This window comes from Heliconius melpomene, chromosome 9 (genome assembly GCF_056956725.1).
Source record: "Heliconius melpomene rosina isolate 202511_hmr_F chromosome 9, ASM5695672v1, whole genome shotgun sequence".
NCBI lineage: Eukaryota > Metazoa > Arthropoda > Insecta > Lepidoptera > Nymphalidae > Heliconius > Heliconius melpomene.
Window position 1 is genome coordinate 3,177,594 of NC_140397.1, and position 24,538 is coordinate 3,202,131.

General features: G+C 33.6%; 1 protein-coding gene across 4 annotated transcripts in view; it reads right to left on the reverse strand.

Annotated features, from left to right (window-relative positions):
• The window catches only part of klar (klarsicht), a 207,107-nt gene that overhangs the window by 26,318 nt on the left and 156,251 nt on the right, over window positions 1-24,538 (reverse strand). For 3 of the 4 annotated variants that reach the window (XM_085189850.1, XM_085189847.1, XM_085189848.1), the window contains 10 exons: window positions 15,199-15,369; window positions 13,925-14,080; window positions 11,977-12,148; window positions 10,849-11,435; window positions 10,381-10,524; window positions 9,404-9,622; window positions 8,524-8,759; window positions 7,863-8,229; window positions 6,976-7,761; window positions 5,043-5,139 (listed from right to left, as the gene is read on the reverse strand). In XM_085189850.1, the coding sequence (XP_085045976.1) occupies window positions 5,043-5,139; window positions 6,976-7,761; window positions 7,863-8,229; window positions 8,524-8,759; window positions 9,404-9,622; window positions 10,381-10,524; window positions 10,849-11,435; window positions 11,977-12,148; window positions 13,925-14,080; window positions 15,199-15,369 (2,935 nt within the window). The remainder of the gene's footprint in view (window positions 1-5,042; window positions 5,140-6,975; window positions 7,762-7,862; window positions 8,230-8,523; window positions 8,760-9,403; window positions 9,623-10,380; window positions 10,525-10,848; window positions 11,436-11,976; window positions 12,149-13,924; window positions 14,081-15,198; window positions 15,370-24,538) is intronic. The other variant, XM_085189851.1, reaches the window with a different exon arrangement.

Sequence of the window (24,538 nt, forward strand, 5' to 3'; positions counted from 1 at the left end):
GAGAAAAAGAAACAATATACAAAATATTTTTACACAATAATACTTCAAACTTAAAAACTTCTAAACTCAATACATTTATCGATCAGAAGTAACCTTCAATAACAAGGTTAGCTAGTATATTTTTACATTAAAATCATTATTGATATATAAATTAATATTTATATATTTTATTGATTGTTTTAAAATAGAATTTAAACTTATTATATATATAAAAATCCAAAAAAAATGTTTTATGTCAATAATTGATATCGGAAGCATCAATGACATTATGCAATTGGTAACTAAACAGTTACTCGACGCATTATAGAACCCATTATATTCGTAATATGGGTAGCGGTCGTCGAACTGATGGGACTATTGTTTACAAATAATCCTTTGAACGTACATAAAAAGAATATTTTTAGTAAATATTTATTAAAAAATTGAAATTAGGTATTTTATAAAAATATAATTAAAATTGAGATAATAATAATTACAATTATCGAAGAACAAATCGGTCGCAAAATCTATATATAAAAATAGTATACGTTCGTCAACTGACGTATTATCGCTAATAGCGTTGTACACTTATACAACGCGAAGGTCGCACATGTACAAACAATATAATTGAGAATAATTGAACACTACTATTTCTTTCGCTTTATTACCTTATCGGACCCAGGTATTCCATTGAAATTGCAAAGTACGAGGCGAAAGCGTAAACTCATACGCATCTATTTTCTTAAAGAAAAGTGAGCTCAATAGAAAATGCACTACCTACAGAACATACATATAGAACCATATATTTTATATATAACTTTTACACGAATCACTCGCGATATTTTACGTAATATATCGTCCGCGAGACACGTCCGCCGCTCGCGACGTTCACAGCTGTTCTACTGCGTTGTATGAAAATCGTACTTCACCTTTCTTGTCAGAATGATCAGCGCTTAAAGCGATTACATACGAAGTTATATGTAAATTAAATATGAAATAATGTAGCGTTTAAGCGCTTTAAAATCGGTGATATCACTATATGAAATCATAATTAGAAGGTAGAGTTTAAAAAAGAAGAGAGTCGAATCTACCTAATATATTTTGTAGAGTCAAAACAATAATAAGAATACCTTATTATTAGTTAAATAAGTATTATGTTTATACGATTTATATTTGATAATGCCGTGAGAAATAAACAACCATTTTATATGAGTAAACGACAACGATAAAAAATATGATTTTATTTCATAGTCGAGAACACTAGTGTAAAAGTAATTTTCTCGATCTTTTCCAAGATTTCTAAAAACATTTTGCCAACGCAGTTTCGTGATGTTTTGAATCCTTGAAAAATGTAATAACTTGAGCGCATTTTTATTTTTGTTTATTGGCCTGCATCTCAGTATTATTTACAATTACTTCCGAAGGTTGTGTTTAAATTGCATACAATAAATATAATAACAGTCTATTAAAATCGTTCAAAGCAACGTTTTTCACTCGTTACCGGCGGCCATTTTTAATTTTATTTGAAAGCGAAGGCTAACTTGTAAGGTTAATAATATATTCCTTAGTAACTACAGAAATGTAAAGATGAATAGAAAATAATATTTGTTTTTTTAAGCTTCATTAATCTTAGATGTGAGAAAAAGAGACAGAGAAGTTAAACGCCCCATTCAATGGAGATTCGGTAGCAATTAACCAACCTGTAAGAGTTGTATAGTCCACATTCCGCAATCAAAGCCTTATTCGTAATTTTCAAAGAATACATAAGCGATGTAGCTAATGAGTAAGATTTTTTATTACGTTATCAAAAAAAAGTTATATAATAAAAAATTACAAATATAAAAATGCTATAATTTATAATCGGTATTTTAAAGATAAAGGATAAGCACTTTGTCGTTCACAGATAATTATTATGTTCAAATATTTTCTAAGCAGTTGGAACTCGCATACTACCACAAATTTTAGTATACACGACTCTTTTAGGAAGAATTGGAAGAATTTAAAATACATTCGTGTTTCCAATTCAATTGAACTAAATGTAATTCCTTTCCTCACTCTCCGCCGAAGTCTGGAGGCATTGCGTGTTAAGTGGCGGAACTTAATGTCGCGCTTCACCTCGACATTAGGTAGAGCAACGAAATGAAAATATTAAATATTTCATTTCCTCGTGTGGAAATCAAACCCATAACCTATCGCGTTTACGGTCACACACTTGTGCCACTGTATTAAACTGTCCACTAATCTAATGCCTTTAAAATAAACATAACTCGGAGAACGGAGTGACATAACACTCAAATAGTAAACTCGTAGAGCTAAGTCACATCAAAAACTTAACAATTAATTAAAAATTAATAAAAACTTACATTTTAAAGAAAACTTTTTCGATTTTCCTATATAAAACACAATCTTTTTGATCGTCATGATTTTTTACCACCTCTATTGAAGAGACACCTAAAAGTCACTGACTGACTGATTCTGAGAAGTGCATAACGAGACTTATTATGTTTATTTTTCTTTTTAGATGTTTAGACGGAATGATGTCAGCTTATCGTGACCTAATGTATATATAAAATATTGACGATTATAGTTAACGTATTCTAATAAATTTGTAGGTTAATTGTTAGCGAAACAAAAGGTATTTAAAATCTACGTCTTATTGTTATTGGCATATATATAGATATTTGTATTTCTGTTTCTATGTGCTTGTATGAAAAAATATATTAATATATTTAAAACGCCAGTGCTAGTTTTAATTGAACTTTATCTATGGTCAACGGTGTTATTATAGAAATGTATTCTTATTTAACATCCGGTGGGACGACCCCCTCCTAGATGGACCGACGACCTAAAGAGATTGGCGGAAAGCGGATGGATCCGAAGAGCTGACGATCGAGTGTGGTGACGAGAATTGGGGAAGGCCTATGCCCAACAGTACACAATCGATGGCTGTTGATGATGATGATGATGATGATGATTCTTATTTATAAATTTCAATAAAACTTTATATAATAACTTATTTATTCATATAATTATTGTAAATATTTTCCGTAATTTACCAAAGAAGTGACAATCGGAATTTCCCAGGCCAAAAATATTTAAAAAATACATATTTTAAAAACATCGTTATAATCATTATTTACCTACATAATAATTGCTTATTTATTGTCAGAATATGCGTTATATTCCTATATATAATACCTATTAAGAATAATGTTAAACGGCATCCATACAAGTTTGTATAGTAATCGACTGTCAAGTATTTTCGGTGTAACTATTTCTATCTTTACTTATCTGTTTTGAACGCTTTTAAGCAACAACCACTTAAGAAGTAAAAGCATGTTAAAACATCTTCTTTAAGTTATATTATTTTTACTTTGTTATCTCTTAGATTTAATGTTTGTTTTGTTTATCGATACCTTGTAGAGTTAGAGTTGTTTAAAATTATAATATATTTGAAAGGTTTTTATTTATTATTATTTATTTATAAAACCGTAACGTCGCGTTATTTTTTTACTTAAATAGTTTTTGAGATCTTCACTACCATCCTATCATCTTTATACGACGACGACATATATAAAATTTTAAGCGTTTCCTACGGAAAAGTAACGTTATAAAATATAACAGCAACGGTTGCGAAATGAGTCGGACGTCCTCACTTTCGTTGCGTTCCGCTTTCTTAGGCAGAAATAGACACAGACGGCAAGCGCGAACGGTAGGGCGTGATCGCCATATCGCCGCTTCCGGGATACAAATAGTATGTGCTTTTGGACTTTTTTGCAATGTGTCGTCTACAGCATGTTAGCTATTTTAGAATCGTGTATTGTTTCTTTTTAGGTATTACGACTGGTTCCACTTTTCGTTTATTATGTAGGTATTTGCTGCAAGATGGTAGATCCCATATTACATATATCTACATATATATCGAAGGCCCATAGGGAAAATATCCAAAGTAAAAAATTGCAATTTATTTTATTGTGCTTTTACTACTAATGAGGGTAGTTTTCCATTACATACACCATTTATAAAATGCATAAACAATGATTTTTTTCAAATTATAAAATTCTCTAATTAAAACTATCTTTCTTAGTAATTTTACAGAGCAATAAAAATTTGCGATTTTTTATTTTCGATATTTTACCTAGTGACCATCGATATGTACACACATATCATACATTTTCATATAACAAAAAAAATCTTGTATAAAATCAAAATAAATTAAATTTCTTGTCGCAAGTCATGTTAAAGCACCGTAAATTTGGTCGATATTAAATTACGACGAAACTGAACCGAGGCGAACCAGTTCTGAAACTCCAAAAACAGAGTTACCTTGATCAAGAACAAGATTTTATTCAGAGAGCAAGGAGACGTTTTGATTTATCAACTACCTTCAATCGTACCAACTTGAATTCCCACTTGAATTTTGCTGTAATTTTTGGTAATTAGTACAAAATTTCAATCAAACGTTGATATAATTAATAAATCCCTCTCATCATCGTTCAGTCAATGGTCAAAAAATAAATTTATTTCATAATAATAAGTTCAATAACCTGCCTAAAACATGACAGTTACACTTTTGAAACAAGTATTTAAAAAAATACTATATATATACTTGATTTAAAAAAATGTTCCATAAATACAACTTTGATAAGATTTGACTTCTCGAATTTATTAAACCGGAACCGGTCGTAAGAAAATCCGAATAAGGAGACCGCAGACCACCGGCCGCTCGCATTTTTGCGAGTAACCAGATACATCCAATGCACTGTTAATACAATTACGCTTTATTAAAAAAAAGAAAGATATATAATAAAACAAAAAAAACGTAATGAAAAATAGCCCTCTCGCATAGCCAGTATATGGATTTTATGTGTCAATAAATATATATTTTGCACGATAAATCTACAATACATAAAATAACTCTTGCCTTATATACATTAAGCCGAGTATCACTGCTTCAAAGCCAGGCAATATGTTGAAGAACTATATAATAGTATATCTAAAGGAGCGCATGTACATTGTACGTATATGCATTTTTGAGATTAAAATAATAAAAATAAACAAACCTTTGACGTCCCTTTGCAATGCCACAGAGAGAGATCCATCAATGAGTGCCACTTCCAATAGATGTATGTTTTCGCGGCAGCGCGATATCACCTCCGTCTGCGTAGAACAAAAATTCAATTTTGCTAACGGAAAAACGTTCGAGCGACAATTTGAATTTTAAATTTCGAATCACCACAGACTGTTAAAATTTCGATTGATTTATAATTTTAAATTTCGAATTTGTTTTTTTTTCACTTTATAGCTTCTCAATTAACATTTAAAAAAACATGCATTATATTTAAAAACATACATGCTGTAATTTTGTATAGATTGTTACAAACTTGCGTAGCTTTTTTTCATTCAAATATTAATATTGCCAAAGCGTATGAAAATTTCAAGGCCAAATAGTTTAGAAAAGCTCAAAGAGAACCCAAATGCGTAAGACCACTTCAGTAGATTATATTCAAGAGAATATTCGTACAACTACGTAGTCACAACTTAATGTTGATAGAGATGGGTGTTAATTGACTGAAACTCCATTTTGATTTGCAAATTGTAACATTTATTCTTGTAAACATTTATACAAAGATCACTATATTTTTTTACATTTTGTAAATAGATCAATTAACAACCTAACCCTAGTCAACATACGTAATACATTCATAAACGAAACGTTAATGCGGAGTTCAGTCAAATCACATATTTGCACTAACACTACGAGAGACTTTTATGTAATACACAACCAATATAAATAATACTAAATCATAGTGAAGATCGCTTTAAATTATATAAATAAAATAAGTTAAGTAACTAAGCCCTGTTTAATCTGTGATGCAAATGTCATTTGTGACATCTGTCAATTCGTTGTGTAAATGTCAGTCGTGCTCGTGACTAAAGCGCCGTTACACATAAGCCGCCCGAACCCGCACCGTTAACTTTTATAAATAATACATATATTACTTTGAATATACCTAAAAGTTAGATTGTTCTAGCACCGAATAATAGCAACCAACAAAGGAGAGGATTAAATTAAAAGGGGAAAAATTAAAATAAAATGAATCAGGCAGTTAGTAAACTACAAAACACAACACAAACACATACAAATGTTAGTAACTAAAAAAAAAACAAAACAATCAAAACGGGAACTATGTTATTTAAATATTGGCACGATTTCACTTTGAAATTCGACAGTATAAATTAAAATATATTATTATAATAAAAGTAAAACCGTGCCAGGCATATGAACAGTATTAACACACACACGCACACTCTAGCAGTTATGTAAGCTGTCAACTGTCAAAGATAATAGGAATCTGACAGGTGTCACGACAATCATCAGGAAATATAATTAAAAAAAACTGCGTTTGTCAGACGTTATATCCATTAATAAATAGTTCCAAATGCGTATTATTTGTACGTACTTTACATTGACTTATAAACTGGAATGTATATATTGACTATAAATTAACAATCACAATGCAGTGTATAAATAAGCCCGTTTAAATATCATTAATACAGTGGTTTAAGTTGATATTCGATAGTAATAATGACTAAAGTTTAATTTTTGGCTTATTATACATTTTTAGTACTAATATTGAGCACTGTCCCGTTAAAAAAATCGCTATCGGACGGTATATAATAGGATTGCTTAATTCGTGTATATCATTACACGAACAAGCGGTACTTCCCCTCTACTTAGCTACCGCTGGGAGACGACGTCATCGCGTTCGACCGTATCTGAATATCGAGGTTCAATCTGACAATCGCAGCGTACCTTATACGAATACTTACATACATGATAATAACAATGAGACATGCCCAAGCTAAATGTCATTGAATGTGTATGTAAACTATGACTAATATGGAGAAGGCCGTGACAGCGAGGCAGAGGCGGGCCTTGAGGCAGTTGGGGCGCGAGTCGTAGCTACTATAGTCAGGGTCGAAGTGCCTTACGTAGTCGAAGGAGCGCAGCAGGTCGGGCGACTGCGCCGACATCATGGCCTCCGCTGCCTCCAACTGGGTGCTGGACCTCCGGATCAGCGACCTGATGCCGTCCGACTCCGAGTCCGAATCCCAGCTCCTCGCTTTCGGTGACGACTCTCGTTCGGAATTGGACTCCGTACTTTCGGTTGATCGACGTAGCTCTGATAAGGCCACTTTTTGCAGTTCCGTTTCCCCGTCTTCTTTGCGGCGACGGTTCAACGAGTCCAAGATGTCCGGTCGGTTGTTGACTTCGGTGTATTCTAGGGAACTATTGATTTCGTCGCTAGTTAAGTTTGAGCTGTGACGTCTGCGGCTTAGTGCTTGGATGTTGAGGAGGTCGAATTCCGGTGAACGTTTGCTGTTCTTTCTTTCGCTTTCCGATGGTTTTCGTCGTCGGACGCTGTCATTGCTTTCTATGCTCGTGTTGTTTCTGGATCGTTCTAAGCTATCAAGTAGTGTCTTTTTGCGTTCGGCGCTAGACATTGACTTTTTGGGTTTGCGTGAGGGCGTCTCGATTGGCGATGTTTTTGTCGGTCTCTTGTATCTTGGGAGGCTTCTTTCTCGCGATATGTCTGAAGGAGGTCTTCTTCGGCGGGTTCCGCTTGGACTCAAGTCGTTTTCGGGTTGAGCAGAGAGACTTGAGCAACAATCGGACTGTGAGTCGAGGAACGCTCGATAATCATCCCCGAATTCCAGTAGACGACGAGCGGCGTCGGAGTCAGGTGCTTCTGAATATGGTTCAGAATTGTATTTTTCCTGTTGACAATGGTTGTTACAGTTATATTTTTGTATGTTACAGTGTTGTGAACAGTTTTTGCTAAAAAAAATACTAATTTCATATTAAAACCACAAAATACCTGATAAAAATCCCACGCTTGTTCAGAAAATGAGCTATGTTCCTCAGTACCGGCGGTCACACTCTTATCTAAGTCTGAATCTCTATCCACACATACATCCCACATTTGGCTCGGATCACCCAAACTTAGTGCCAAAAAGGTTCTTTCTCTTTCCATACTCTTAGTCAGTCTAGGCCTAACAGATCCTCCTTCAGGACCTAATTTGAAACTGGGCGTGACTGTTTCTTCATTTTGTTCGGGAATGGCACTATCGTCTTTAGATATGTGTGTTTTTTCAATACTTCTACGTAGATTTGCGATCGTGGCTAGCTGTTTTTTGATAAGTTCCTCGTCACTGTCATTGCCAGATGTGGAGGTAGTATCGAACCTGATAACAGATTTTATCATAATTGTCATTAAATCGACAATAACATAGTTTTTTTAATAAAAGAATTTAAATGTTTAAAATAGAACCTCGCGAACATACAGGTAGCATCCATATCTTACTGGCAAGTAGAAGGCAAAGAATGAAGAAGTTTTGTATTTAAAAATACCTCTAAAAGTCTTAACATTCTCTTTGCTTTTGTTCCCTTTCCCTAACTTGCCATATGAAGAATAAATATGAATTACATGCATTTCTAATCTACATATATTTTCATGACCATACTATGTAAGTGCTTACCTATTTTTCCTACTAGTAGCGGGATCGCTCGCAGCACTCCTTTCATTTTTATCTTCAATTTCTGGACTCAATCTCCCACAGAACGACAATGACTTGACGAATCTCTCTCTTCTCATACTGTTGTTGTTGTTTCTTCGTAACTTTAGCCGTTTTCGTCGTAACCAACATTGTTTGTCGTTAGCTTCGACGCAGGACGTGCACGCTTCCGTCATTGTATTTGTGCTTGATATATGACCCTGTTATAAGATGTATATAATTAGATATATTTTATTAATAGCTATAACATATTGTAGGATTGTTCATTCACAATTTTTTTTAACTCGATTGTAAGAAACCTTAAAATAAAACAATTTTGATGTCATAATGCTCTAAAAGTTTCTCTTGTAAATAAATGGTAACATTGGTTAATACAAACACAATTATCCAAAAATTTATTAGAATATAAATCTATTCGATTTCTCTGTGCGGTGTTGTATTTCGCCAGGCAAAACTCGCTCTATAAATGAACAGTAATAAACATGAGAGTGATTTTAGTTAGTAAAAAAGCAAGCAAACAAAAACAATTTAGTAACATATCTAATGGCATTTTAACTGAACTGAGGTATGTTGACGTTGTCTAAAAAATATTCCAAAAAATAAACCTACCTAAGAACGTCATGATATAGATCAGTTTTAACTATAAACGCAACGGCTATGGGTTCAATCTGAATTTTTTTCGCTTTGTTAACAAGACAAAGTAAAGCATTAAGTTTCCTCACTCAACATGCAATGTATCGATAGGGCGGTGCTTAAAGAACGGAGCAAGAAGTTTATTCCCACACTGCTATATACGAAATAACAGCATGAACCTAAAAAACCAACACCTCAAAGAACACAATACCTGTACAGTTGTAGAACTACCGAGCAACTTCGAATTAGAGTTGCCAGGCGTGACTCTTTGCGGTGAAGCGAGCGTGTTGAGCGCTGACTCCGATATCGACATGTTGTGCATAGTGTTGTCGGCGGGCGCGGCTAGTGACGTGCCCGCGTTGAGCTGGGACAGGCACGACACCGACCACGGCCGCGCGCTAGTGTTGTTGCGCTTTTTGCGTAGTTGCACCTGGTTAGTGAATGTTAGTTACAGACTGTGGTGGAGATTATCTAGCAACTCGTGTCACAACACTACTTTGGCAACTTTATTAGTGAAAGAAACTCTCCTAAACACTATCATTTCGGTTATAGTATAATTTTTAGTGATTTTGTTGTGACATGATTTACTGAACAAACTCTAGTGATGTGTTAGTGCTTGTATATATCGTAGGCCGAACTTTGAATTGACTAAATTAAAATATGGCTTATAAAGTCTATGTTTGTTATCGACAATAATAATAATAAATTCAATGTAGCTAATTTAAAAAACGGCTACGATATATATAATCTGTGCGAATATATTAAAATATGGACACTTGTAAATTGAGATGTTACGAGTACCATACCCAGATGCTTCATTTCAAAAATATTACAAGACAATTTATTTATAATATGACTTTAGATATTGCAATTTTATCATAATCATTATGCATGATGCAGCGTGATGGTAACATATAAGCACAATCATTCATAAAATATTTATTTTAAATATAATTACAAAAGAGGTTCTTACAATGCTTTATCTGTCATGCTCCTTTATCAATATAAATATAATATTTAATTTTAACAGTGCAAAAGCATTTTAATTATATTTACAATATAAACTTCACTTCTCATTCCTCTGTCTTATTATTGAATAACAAAAATATATATATATAACAAAAATAATTACACACAAACATAAATGAAGTATTTGAAGTGTTTAATTTAAAAGTGCAATTGTTTTACCTTAGCGTGATGGGTCGGAGTGACGGTACAAGTGGAAGTGCTCATATCCATAGACGAATGTATGTTCCTTTCCTCAGATGTTAACGAAGTATCGACTTCACTTTCTGTTGTATATTCGCCTGATGCGTCGTAGCTTTCTGTTCCCTAGAAAAAAAGAGAAAAAATGGTTTAAAGTTCTATTAAACTCTGTAAGTAACATTTAAACCATTTATTAAGAATGGATTGTGCAATTATATATTAATACCAGTGGGCCACCGAGACCTAGTTCTGCTCGAATATGAAACATGATAACAAATATGATATTTAAAATTGGATATTGTTATTTAATTTATAAACTGATTTCTTATAAATAAGTTAAACATAGTATATAACAACTGACTAATGTCTAGTATTGACTCCTACGGACCTCCTTCCCCACCTTGACTGTTTAATTAATATAAGATATTAACAAAAATAACTAAAAATTACCTGATTACTATCGTTTTTGCCTTCTGAACTTTGATTTAACCATTCCTTGATACGTGACATTTTAGCGCGACCAACTGATTTGCCTTCGTCTTCGAAAATTAGTGATTTTAAACTTCTGGACGCTTTTTTCTTTGCTAGCTGTTGTTTCTGAACCAATTCCTCTGCCTCAATCACTAGTCTTTCTATGTCCTTACATCTTGCCGTCTGATCGACTCGTAAAAGATCAGGTGTTGACGATTCTAACTTTGGCTTTGATGGTATCTTTTGGTCTAAGGGTAGTTCACATTGAATTTCAACAGAGGAAGTCATAAGATCAGTTGAATCTTCATTACCTATCTTCGGTCCATCCACATAAGTCCATTCCTCTTCTGAGGATTCAGATTGCGATTTCTCATCAGTCTCTATCATTTGCCGATCCGAATCGGTGTCATGGTGTCTAAAGTAGAATGTGGCACAATTTTTTGATTTTCTATCTGATTGATTAAATTTAGACGTGTTTACTGGTTTTTTGCGTTTAACTACTGTCGGTGGAGTTTTAATTTCCTTTGGGATTTCTTCTACCTTGAGACATTCTTGTGAGTTTACGCCTGAGAATAAAAATAGATAATTGTCATTCACAAACGTATTTATGTGATTGTATGTTAGTAAACTACTCATATTGTCTTTGGTAGTACTTTATGCTAATAGATTCAACAAATCATTGTTGCACATTCAAATGAGTAGGGAAGAGCCATGAGTAATTTTCTTATGTGAGAAAATGGAAAGTTAACTGTCACTCATTTGTTGCAATTGATCACTAATAATGTTCTACAGAAACGCATGAAAAGGTATTGTAAAGAAAATTAGCAAATCTTAAATAGATGCATGAAGTATATGAATATATAATGTATCATAATAAAGTATGATATTCATAGATACTTAACGCATTATATGGTTTGTTGCAAGTCATCAGTATATAGTCTTGAGCTAGAAACTTCTGCTTTGTATTCAGCAAGAAAGTAAATATATGATTTGCTTTTATGATACAATGTACATTTGAAGACTAAGTTCTGCTACAGGTTCTACTACCCTTAACTATAATTATTTACTTTATCAAAAAAAAATCTTATTATTTCCAATGAAACTGACCATCTATCTGATCGCCAGGCACAGTCTGGTCAGTCTGTCGACTGTCCATGTTCTCGACGGAGGGAACGCGCGCGTCCGCCATCGTGTCTCTATCTCTATCTCTCACCAACTCCGACTCGCAGTCGGAGCCGAAACCGCGCCACGTGTACCTCACTGCATATTCTTGTTCCTCCTGCAATGTGAATGTAGAGAAAATGAACTTTAATTAAAAAAAATATTGTAGCTAAGAAATCTAATTCACTTTGCTTCTTTAAACTTACTTCGCAAATATCTTATAGCTAGAGTGACATATAGCCCGGTTCATGTCTTTGGCTTGGCTTGGCGGATTCGAAATTGCGGAGATAAGCCGCGGTGAAATAAACAATATCCTTAGCTTTATTATATTTGAAATAAGTTAATTTAAGTATTGATGTACATTAAAAACTTTTACAAATCTTTAATTTCTCAATAACAATAACATAGAGTAAATTGCTAAATGTTTTTTGCAGTTATGGCACAATATTGTTAAAAGCTATAAAATATCAACAAATATACGAAATTATTAGCACCGATTCGCAAGAAAAAATAATAAGTCTTATCTAAGTTTCTTAGTTTTACGACATTAAAAAGTTTGAAATATTTTTTTATCTTTCTTTTATTTCTTTTTATTTAAATGAATATATATTTAAAACAATAAAAGAAAATACTTTGTGGTATTAGAATTTAATAAAACATTGTAAATAATTCCTAAAGTGCGGGTGTATCTTTGTTCAGTGCACTTCTCAAACTGAATAGACATTGTTCTGGTTAGATCAATTGAGGTCTATTTCATAGTCACTATTCATTTAACTCTTAGCTTACTAAACTAAATTCTATTCAACATTTCACATACAGCTTTGAAGACTTATATTTTTTTAGGGTCAGGATGTATCCTGCACACAGCAATGAAGACAGAGGGAACCTAGTGTTAAGACATTCTGTTCCCCAATTACATCGAATCCTGGAGACATTGCGTGTTGAGTGGCGCAACTCAACACTGCGCTTTGCCTCGACACCAGACCGAAGAAATAACTATTTTAGATTGGTATTTCAAATTTATAGAGCCATAAAAATGCCGTTAACAAATGATATATTACAATGGAAGCTAAATGACGGATAGGTAATAAAAATACAATGATCAGAAAGTTAGCTATTATTTTTAGTTAATTGTTTGAGAAGTAACTAACTGCCTGTCGATTTTATCAACCCTGAAGTTATGAAGTATGATTGGTAAAGACCTCTAGAGGTCGTAAGTTAGATTCCCTAGCCAGATAAACGTAATATGTCCGATGAGTCATTTATAGTTAAGTAATAAATAAATATTACCTATGTTTATTTAGAGACATTAATGTGTTATCAATACAATTTATTAATTAGGGGCCGTTGTGGCGCGACGCGAACGCAACGGTTGTGAGTTCGATTTCCGCTCGGGAGTATGAAATATTATCTATATATATAAAAGGACTTGTCCTCACTGACTGAGGTAAGACGCACGCACAGCCGTAACCGCTGTGCGTAGAAACGTGGAATTTGGACAGATGTTTACTTTCGTAATCTGGACATCCACTAAGAAGGGATTTTGAAAAATTTTAACCCTAAAGGGGTGAAATAGGGGTTGACAGTTTGTATGGAAAAATAATTAAATCGGCATCGATTTTCATAAAATTTCAAATTTAAATTTTTAAAAGTATTTAATTGAACACGTGTTTCATCGTTTTCTAGAATTCTCCCCCAAAATACGCAAGCGAAGCTGCGCGCGTCCCCTAGTTTATTAATATTTTCACTTCTCCGCTTAGGTAATAAGGCAAAAGCGTGGTGTTGAGTTTCGCCCTTTAATCTACAATGCACCGAAAATACGCATACGGAAAGTGGGGATCGGAATATCTTAACATTAGGAAGAGAAAATAAAGTTTCAAATACACTATGTTACCTCTGAGGCAGATTGCCGGCTGTCTTCAGAACTGTCTCTATTCCTTGCATTGACCGGTGTGCGCTGTCTCCGCGGGGACCCTCGTCTGCTGAGCCTCGGCTGTTTTAGAGCCGGCTCGTCGTCACTGTCACTGGCTACTTCTACTGGCACACAGTTCTGAAAAAATATTATATTCACATATTAATATACGTCAAATACTAGCGTGTAACTTATTGCGACGGTTATGAATGCGATGAAAAGTGGAGAATGGAGTGTTTTAACCCTCTGCCTAGATACAGTGAAAAGCTGAAAAAAATATATATTTGATTAATCAAAACACTGAAAAAAAATTATAATAATGATAAACATAATTCATCATAACAGCTTACATTTTATACTAGAAGCACACTAGAAAATTATAATATAGGGCTTCGTAAATTAATTTATTGAGCAATAAACGTCATTTATGGCGGCCGCAATATATGAATACTATAGTTTATAAATCATATAAGTGTCAAAGTAAAGTCGCTCTACTATTACATACTAAACTATTCTAAAGTTAACTTTATTGAATTAGGTCAATGCTTCCAGGCGAGCACAGATCCCCTTATACAATTATTTATAGACGCATAACCCTTCAATGATAGTTTACAGTGACGTTTCGAGTCACCACCCCTTTTAGCAAACAGAATGTTTGATACAAACCCGGGGTCCTATCTGCAAATATCACAGCGTGTGGCTGATTGCACACTATTGTGATATTTCATGCGAAACCCACTAAATGCGCAACCATTTCAATTGTAAGCATACGTGGGGGTACATTGTATTGTACTAGAAGTGAAAATACGTTATATAATGCATTTTGGCTGAAATAGCCTCTTAAGTTTGCAAACAGAGCAAATTACAAATAAGATTTGATTTTATGGTTAATTATTTAAGTCTAGACTAGTCTGTACAATAAGTAATAGAAATAGATAAACTAACACAAATAACATTTCAATTGAATCTGACATCTCTCAGTGGCAGTAAAACGTCGAGTAATTCCCTAATAATTAGTTTCTTTTTGTCAAGCTCGCTTTCTTCATTGCGGTCGCTCGAAAGTAAAAATGCAATAAACGACAATTGCGTAACACTCTCAGATCCGTCCGATGATTCAAATTGATGTGTCATTATATTTTTCATACCAATCAAATAAATGAATACCTCACTTCTTAGAATTAATTGGAAAGGATATGAATCGTCTAGTTATTATTTATTAAATCATTAATCAAGCAAAAGTGAAAGATAAGGCTAACCTTGTTATCAGTCTTGGCGAGACAGGCTTCCAGATGGCACTGCCACTCAATGGCCCGCAGGTACAAGTGATGCCAGCGTCGTTCCAGAGCACGAGCGACGTCACCGCCGCCGCACAAACGCACCACGGAGCTCACGATCCGGCCGTGGCATTCCACGTCCTTTTGCAATACCTGCCGATGAAATTTGTAATTTAACAAGGATATATATTTTTATAAAATATAATGGAGAAAAAAAAACATTTATATCTTAACTGCGAGACAAAAGATTTTTTTTCGTTACTTGACTTACATAAGCGTTGAAATAAAACTCAACAAAAATATGAGTAAAACAATGGATTATCTAATGAAAGAGGTTATTCGTACCGACATTTACCATGTAACTCGTTTCAGTAATGAGATGGACCGTAACACAGATTCCAATCTACACAACCGCTATGCATTTACACAAATTACCATCAATACAGATAAACGCATCGATTGCTCTCGAAATTACATTTATCGAGATCGTTCGCGGCCATTTCGATTTCGATTTACGTTTGAGAAAACGCTCGATTGAACCAATCGAAAGTAACGTCTCGGAAGCGGTGGAGGCGAACAAGTCAAGAACATAGGTTGTGGGTTACCGATTCGTTTGTTATTACGCGATCGTACGTAATAAGTGCCTTTGAGTAAACAAAAATATAAAAAGACGAACTGGATGTAAGCGAAAGTTTGCGGAAACGAGCAAAAGCTGTTTATTATATATAAGATGGAAGACGAAACAATTGAGATAAAAATCTGGAATATTATGAACATGATGACCAATTGTTTAAATGTCCAGTGAAATTTTATGAACATCTTTCGAAGGCTTTTAAAAGAATTATGTAATTTAATTATAAAGTAGGTCAATCAATAAACTTTATCAAAATACTATTAATAGGAAATATTTTCTAATCACATAAGTTGTAATAAAACTTTAACGAGTATGCGATAAGAATATCAAAGGACTAAAGAATGTAAAATTCTCAGCGTTCTTAGTCCATTTGTGTCACTTATTTCTTACAAAGGATTGTTTTTTTTTTATATTTACTCATTACTTCAACAAAATTAATATAATTAATCATTTAAAATGAAAGCTTATAAAGAAAAAAATATATACTAATTTATTTTTTTCTATACAGACAAATATAGTAAAAAATAAATGCTCGTAAGTATTTTTTATTTAAGTATTGTAAAAGTAATTCCTACTCTAATTTCCAAGAGATGTTACAAGCTTAATTTTTTATATGTCTGCTGGAATCGATTTAAGGTTTGATAGCATCATGCTCATCTCACCGCCTATTGTTGGGGGCAATGCATTTCTTTATCCAACGTCACTGTAATCATGATTTCGTCATCAATTTCGGATGTTACATAACATGTTCTTATCACTAGCTTTGTTGCCTCTCAATAATAATAGAAGACGACGAAATAGTCTTGATGGTTTATTGACCCAAGCTTTAATTTTGTTTTCTTTTATTTGTATGCAAGTTTTGCTTTTACATAGGTATTCGAACGCATGGCGATGAAAACTCTAAAGTTACGCAAGTAAATTAAAATCCTTAGCGATATAGAGAAAAGACCCAGTTATTAATATAATGATGGTTTATATTATGGCTGAGGCCAGATAATGCATCCAATTGGTGTAATTGTTAGACGTCGTGGTGAAAGTTAACTATTGTTTTGTGATTATGACGCTTGAATGAAGTATTTAAATCAACGTTTTATTTATCTACAAGCTTTGAACTTCAATAAACGTCGATTCAGTATTTGTAGAAGTATTTCCAAAATAATTATAAATTTTAATATTTATAAATGTGTTTTAAGTGACATTTTTTTAGATTTGGTGCTTTTCGTAAGATTATGATTTGGTAAAATCTTAAGTTATATTTAAATACATATAAATATTTAAATTTTTCTGCCCTATTTGGTTTTTTAATACACCATATTCGCCTCCAGATTTTAATTTTTGTATGCGATGAGACGTATAAAGATGCTATGAACCTTTAGTGAAAGACATCCCTCATAAACGATATCTTCCTTCCATTATCCAATCCAAATCTACAATAGCCTTTTCGGACAAGAAGACAGAAGAAAGATATTATTCGTATCACTCTTTATCGGCAAGAGCGTCGTAGATCTGTCCGTGTCATAAGCACGGTGTGCGGAGATGGTTTGTTTACTATCATAGTAGAGCAGACACTTGTAGAAAACTGCACAAACTTCAACTATAAAGAGAAATTGTCGGAAATCGATAAAATGCGTCGATTAATTACGTCAAAATTTTAGCTCGAAACACCTTGAAATACATTTAACTGATGAAAAACGACTTAACCTAATCCCAATGCATAATACATTGTTTGTGAAAATTTTAACCGTCTAACTATCATAGTTTATGAGATACAGCCTAGTGACAGACAGACGGACATCGGAGTTTTAATAAAAATTAAAAAGTTCTCCTTTTACCCTTTGGGTACCGGAATCTAAAAAAATAATAATCACATGATAAAATGTAAACAATGCAATAATATATTTAGTAAATATAAAACTAAATTCACATGATTAGATAATTAGCATCAATACACGAACACTTTTGCTGAGAAACACAAACATTTACTGCCACACACGATGCAGTATATTTTATATGTAGATATGTATGTTTAAATACCAATAGGTGCGAAGTCAAGGCTGCGTGCCGTTAGCAAGTTAGCGTCGTCGTTGAGGCATTTGAATAGAGATTCATTACGTGATATGCCAATTTGTGGCCGTGGAGCTGCAGGGACCACGCCGCGGAAACGAATTTTAGTCAATATAAATTCACATACTATTTTAGTTACGAAATTGTTATTTACAGGTTAATTTATATTTAGGAACACTCATGACATATTGTGTGATGTATATTACTAGTATTGTTAATGTAACTCATCTAACCTGGTTTAATAAGACTTCGATTGCAAACACGACAGGTTGTGAGATCGATACCCACTCGACGACGAAATTAAATATTTCCATTTCAACGTTTTTATAACGAGACATAGCCGCGCCTCCAGAATTCAACGAAAAGTGGAGAACGAAAGTGTCTTAACGGGACCAGAGAGTCCTCAAGACTAGATTTTCCTTCCACTTACACTGCTATGTAAAGCCAAAAAACGATATTCTGTCCAACAAATGTAAAAAAATATGAATGTAGAGCATACTTAATAGCAAATAAGCAGCAACTTACTAAACTATTTTTTATACGTATAAACTGAAAGGTAATAGTCGTTGATGAGCTTTGAAGTGTGGATAAATTTGTTGATGATCATGATAATATATTACATAATCATGTGCTAACAGTTATTACTGTACCTGAGAGAGTAAATGGTCATTTTCATATTAAATGACATCGTTTCGTAGAAACCAATCGTTTTGCTCACATTAATGATGAAATCCAATACTATCTAAACAATTTTTAAAACGACTAGGTAAAGTTATTAACATTTAACGTTATCATTGAAAAAATTGCAAATTTGATAAGATTATTAGTTTAAAAACCAAATAAATGTTATTTACTAACACATTTATATCATACTTATTTACTAACTAGATTATAAGAAATGACGCAATTCGCTGAGTAATAAATAATATATTTTTGATAACAAAAGATTAAGGAATAATGATATTAAAAAAAAATAACACAATTAATCAAGTCTCATATAAAAATACAAAAAGAAAACGCTAATGTATACTAATATAATAAAGCGGAAGAGTTTGTTTGTTTGTTTGTTTGTTTGTTTGAACGCTAAGATCTCTGGATCTACTGGTCCGATTTACATTGTTTTTGTTTTGTATGAAAGCTGCATTCTTCAGAAGTGCTATAGGCTATATAACATTACATTACACATATAAACTAATATATTTTAAAGTACTTTCTAATTTGACATGCAATTTATTCTGCCATGTTAATAACAACCGTCGCGTCGCTACGCAACCGTTACCGCGACATTTTGATATTCATCCTTATGACAATAAATATAATAGTCACTTTTAGCATTTTATCTAGATTGAAATTATAGTTTACTGTATAACATTCTAATAAATAATTAAGGAGATGTCAATGATTCGAAATGACCTAGCCTTCGGGCGACATAGTATGACCGACGCAAAAATACTCTTATAGTTCAAGCAGGCGTAGCCGCGTCCGGATCCACTAGTAATAAATAATTATAGTTAGTTATAAACAAAAAAATGACATAGCAAGTTTAGAAAAGGCATACAAATCGATCGATCGTGCTTCGTCTAGCGCGCTCTAAATATTTTCAACGCTTTCCTTGTTGATAATCGACGTACAATAAGCACAGTTAACTCTGAATTAAATAGCTATTTATATGTATTTTCGCCTTTATTACTTAGAAAATAAAACTCATTCGTATGACCCAGAGGTTAGAAGTTTTCCAGGGCAAGTATATCAAGGTTATGCAAGCTTGCAGCTTCCAATAAGAATCCTAATGTAAGTCACGATTTTATTGTATGGAATTTTTACAGTTACCTTTTAATCTTCGTTTCAGTGCACACTTCTAACAAAAAGTAAAATATAATGTATATATTTACTGATGTTATATAATCGTAGTAAATTCATCAAACTTAAAGCAACTTTTAATCATAATTAATTTAAAAATTAAATAATTTCAATTTTTAAACTTGTGTTTAAGTATTTAAATAATTACTACAACTAAATTGATAACAGGATTTCATACAAAGGTAATTTCTAAAAATCGGCAACCTCTAAAATGATGATACACTCAATAATTGTAAACTAGGACAGAAAGTGGATCTACCCTATTTAATTATTAATGAAATATATTCTTTTAAAAAGCTACCATCAAATAAGAAGCTTGCCCTAGAAACACTATGAAAAGCGGATATGAGTAATCTACATACATTACAACGGATAATTATACTATAAAAAAAAAGTATGTGAAACTTTTGTAATTAAGGAAAAGTATATTAATTTATAACAACTCAGTCTACAAAAATTTCGGTCGTATAATTATTGCACATGTGTTAATTTTATAGCAACTGTCACGCACATACTTTCTATTATATTTTAGAACTAAATAATAGCGGCACTCTAAGGCATAGTATAATAGGCGTCTTTCTCAAATCACCAGCTGATCCAAATGTCCATGTAAATTATTTTGATAACTATCTTTACTTTAGATTCACAATTGTTAGATATTAATCTCACTTATATGATCTTCCCACGAAAATAATGTTATAATTTTCGACTTTCCCTGAGTTTCATTTTTAAAAAGATATATAAAGTTGCAAATCAAATGTCCATATGGCATGAAGGTCCTGAGCCAAGCGAACACCGTGGAAGTCATCGTCCGCAAACGCCGGAATTAGCCGAATAGGCGACGAGAATAGACGAATGACCAGAAAACAATCTTTCTGTAAATGTTAAACATTGTGGGGTGGGTAATGTTTGTAATTACAGAAACTTGTAGATTTTGTAAAGGTTGGAACTTCTTCTTCTTCTTAGTCGTACGCTCCTGTCGGAGTGGTATACATGAGCTGTCTTTTCCAATTAAAAGCGAGATTGAAACTATATTTACATAAAAACAAAGAAAATAGTTCACCTTTTGCTGACTGCATCAAAAGAAATCATAGCAAAAAATGACACACTAACTAATGTATTAAGAACCGGTTCCACAAACATAAGGTCGAACACTATATTAAATACAAGTTATTATTAATGTGTACAAGTTTAACTATGAAGATTTATTATTCGGATATAAATAAATAAGAACTAGACTAAAAAGTAATCCATTTGCATATATATAAATAAATGCCAATTTAAATTTCATTACCAAGATTGCTGATGCTCTATCTCTGTCAACATTATGGAGATAGTTGACAGAGATAGAGCATTAAATATACAATTAAATAAAATCGGCAACTGTAGGGCAGAGGGAACTATTTGTTAAGACATTTTGTTCCCCACTTTCCGCCGAATTCTGGAGGCATTGAGTGCTGAGTGGCGGAACTTAACGCCATTCTTTGCCTCGACACCAGAGCGAAGTAATTAAAATAAATATCCTAACCAGTCGATTTTACACTCACACTTGGTGAGTCTGAGCCAGGACATTCCTCAAATTATACAATTAATTTTTATTATAACAGCAGCAAAAAAAGAACATAATATAATGAAGAAGGCCCAAACTAAACGTGAAACGTGACTGGTTGTGGTGGTGATTGCGATTCCCATAAGCGCACGCACAGTTGGACGACAACTGGAGACCTAATGAGCTGGTCGATAAAAACTTGCAACTCTTTTTAGGGAGACGCCGTTCTCGTGTACTTGTATGGACAGACCGATTTATCAAATGCTGCGTGATAGACGCTACTAAATCTCTTCCTATATACCAAATCATTTATTAGTTTTTATTCAGTTGTAATGATGTTAATGAATCACTATTGTTAAAATGGAACATTGGTGTGTGAGGCCATCGTGGTGTGACTGTAACGCGACGGTTGTGGGTTCGATCCCCACTCGAGGAAGTAAAATATTTATTTACGTTTATATTTCCATTTCTTCCCTCTTAGTTCTTAGTAGTTAAGTTCTGCCACTAAACACGCAATGCCTCCAGAATTCGGCAGAAAATGGGGAATGGCGTACTTAACACAAGGTTCCCTCAACCTACCCTGCTGTGTGCGGGATACAGCAGGAAGCAGATTTTCGTTTTTTATTTAAGAATCTGATATTAAAAAAATCCATTCCATAATCAATTCACAAACGCAAACATAAAAGGAACGTACAATTTGCAAAGGTTTGTTAATCTTTTCTTTGTTACAAATTGAGGAAGCTAAATAAAAAATGAGCCTGCTCGCGTCGCGTCGGTTGAAGTTATTTAGAATACTTGGTAATTGGAACAACCAAGGCTACCGAGTCTGCTTCGGTGGTTTTTAAATTGCAGTATTTACTCGTATGCTGCCTCAAGCGACGTAGAAAAATGTAGAGAATAATATACCTATATCCTTGATCTAATTATTATTTTTAGCGTCACACTGTAACACATAGGCACATCAGGCTAGGCAAGGGGCACCTGGAAACCTAGTGTCAAGACTCCGTTCCCATTATGACACTTCTATTCTACATATTCCGCAAAAGGTGGAGCTTAACGCCACGCTTTGTCTCTGTGATTGTGAATGTAATTAATATATAAACGGCTGTTGCTAAAGAAAATTACATTACTTGTAATTTAGCTCAATAATATATTTCTGTGAGGTTCATAGAGGATCAAAAATAAATAACACCATTCCAATGCGCAAACCATTTCAGGTTTACAAAGCAATGTGTCCAAATCAGAGATAAACTACCGTTACAATATAGGTTATGTCACCACCAGCAGTCACCACAAAAGGGGGGGAGGGAGGTGTAGACGGTGCAACTACCCGCGTTCATACGTTTTCCCAGTAACTTTACCTGCAGTGTGGCATCGGAACTTATCAATTTACTGCTAATCCGACACGGTATGCGGACTGCAATAAATCTATTTCACGATACAAACATAATTCATAATAAACTCAAAATGTTTTAATGTTCTGGTGTTTTGTTAAGTTTTTTTGGGGTATCCATTGTTGGAAACGTATGATGAGATATCCTATGAGATCACTATTATTAAATATTGTCAAGGTCGCTTCAATTATTTCGTTTTTAGACTAGCTTCCAGTTCGTTAGACGGTGTGTATATTTTTTCTTATGCTATAAACTCAGAAGCCTAATTCCTAAACAAATATAACAAATTTATTGATAAATTAAAAATATGACGTAATTTTAAGAATCCAATAATCAAATTACACATCGATATTTATCATAACGACCAATTATTTATATATAGCCAGCCAGTTTGTCATTTTTGTCATTGGGAAAAGTCCTAAAATGATTTAATTAATTTTTTTTTATGAAAGTTGGTAAAAGTACATGACATCTACACATCACTTAAAAAGTTTACCTGTTTGAATCACAAACACTATTGCCACATTCAGAAACACTTCAAGCAATACAAACACTACACTTCTATACACTAGAAGTAGAATGCACGGAATCCGTGACAAAGCAGATGTCATACGAACTAGAAACGTCGTGTATATATATATGTATTTACACATTTGGTATGCGAAGAAATCAATCTATCGATGAATCGATCACGAGCGTCATCACCGTGTTTATTAAACAAATTTTTCAATGTTGGTTTCTCGCAACGGATATTACATCCGATAGTAGAAGCAATGACAGATTTTGTAGTCTATTAATATCTAAGCACGCTGTATCCCGTACACAGCAGGTATGGAAGAGGGAACCCAGTGTCAAGATACTCCGTTCTCCATTTTCCGCCAAATTCTGGAGGCATTGCGTGTTCCGTGATGGAACTCAACGCTGCGTTATACCTTCGCTCAAGAGCGAAAAAGCGGTACCCTTATATGCACCAGAATCAATTATCAAAATAGACAACTGCTGTAAAAATTACATACCCAAAAAATCTTCCCTTTAAGAAAAATAGAACATAAGAGATATTTCGTGAATATCTCTGATTCCTCATTCTATCGGGATTGGCACCAATATAACATGTAGTATTGCCACATTCGTCTTGCAAGATCACTTTTCAGTGCAATCTTGACAGATGTTCACGTACGAGTTTGTATCATGACCGACCCATGCCTGCCTTTACCATGTACGGTTGGAAGGCGCAGTAAATGTCTCATTTAGGGATTGAATAAGTGTGTTCAAGCATTACTAAAATTTAAATGTGAACCTGCTATTGACATTATTTCAAAGAATATATGAATAAAATCGCTAGATTTTCTAATTTTCCATAGTTATTATATTAAACTAACATCCTAAAATAGCAATAATATCTAATCCTCACATACAAGTCAATCACGAAGGCACGTGATGAACAGTTATTCAATGTTCGACGTGTAGGTTAAGAGACAACCGCAATAGCTATATAAATCCGTCAAACCCTCATTTCTGTTTCCCACAGCCCCACGAGCACCGCGCCGTACGTTACCATAACATCCTGATTACGACTCTATTATTAGAATGAATAAGGGTTATAATTCGATAGAGGCGGCTCCACTTGTGATGCTTACCGTACAAGTTTAAGAGCAATTGGGTCGTATTAGCACAGATTTACTATAACGACACGGGGACGGCTTCTTGGCCGTGTAATTAAGTGGACTATTTGAAACGAAAGAAATATGGTGACATAGTGATACAATTAATTGTGTAATTACCTCTGATACAGCGATAGATAGAAGATATAACAGGACATTA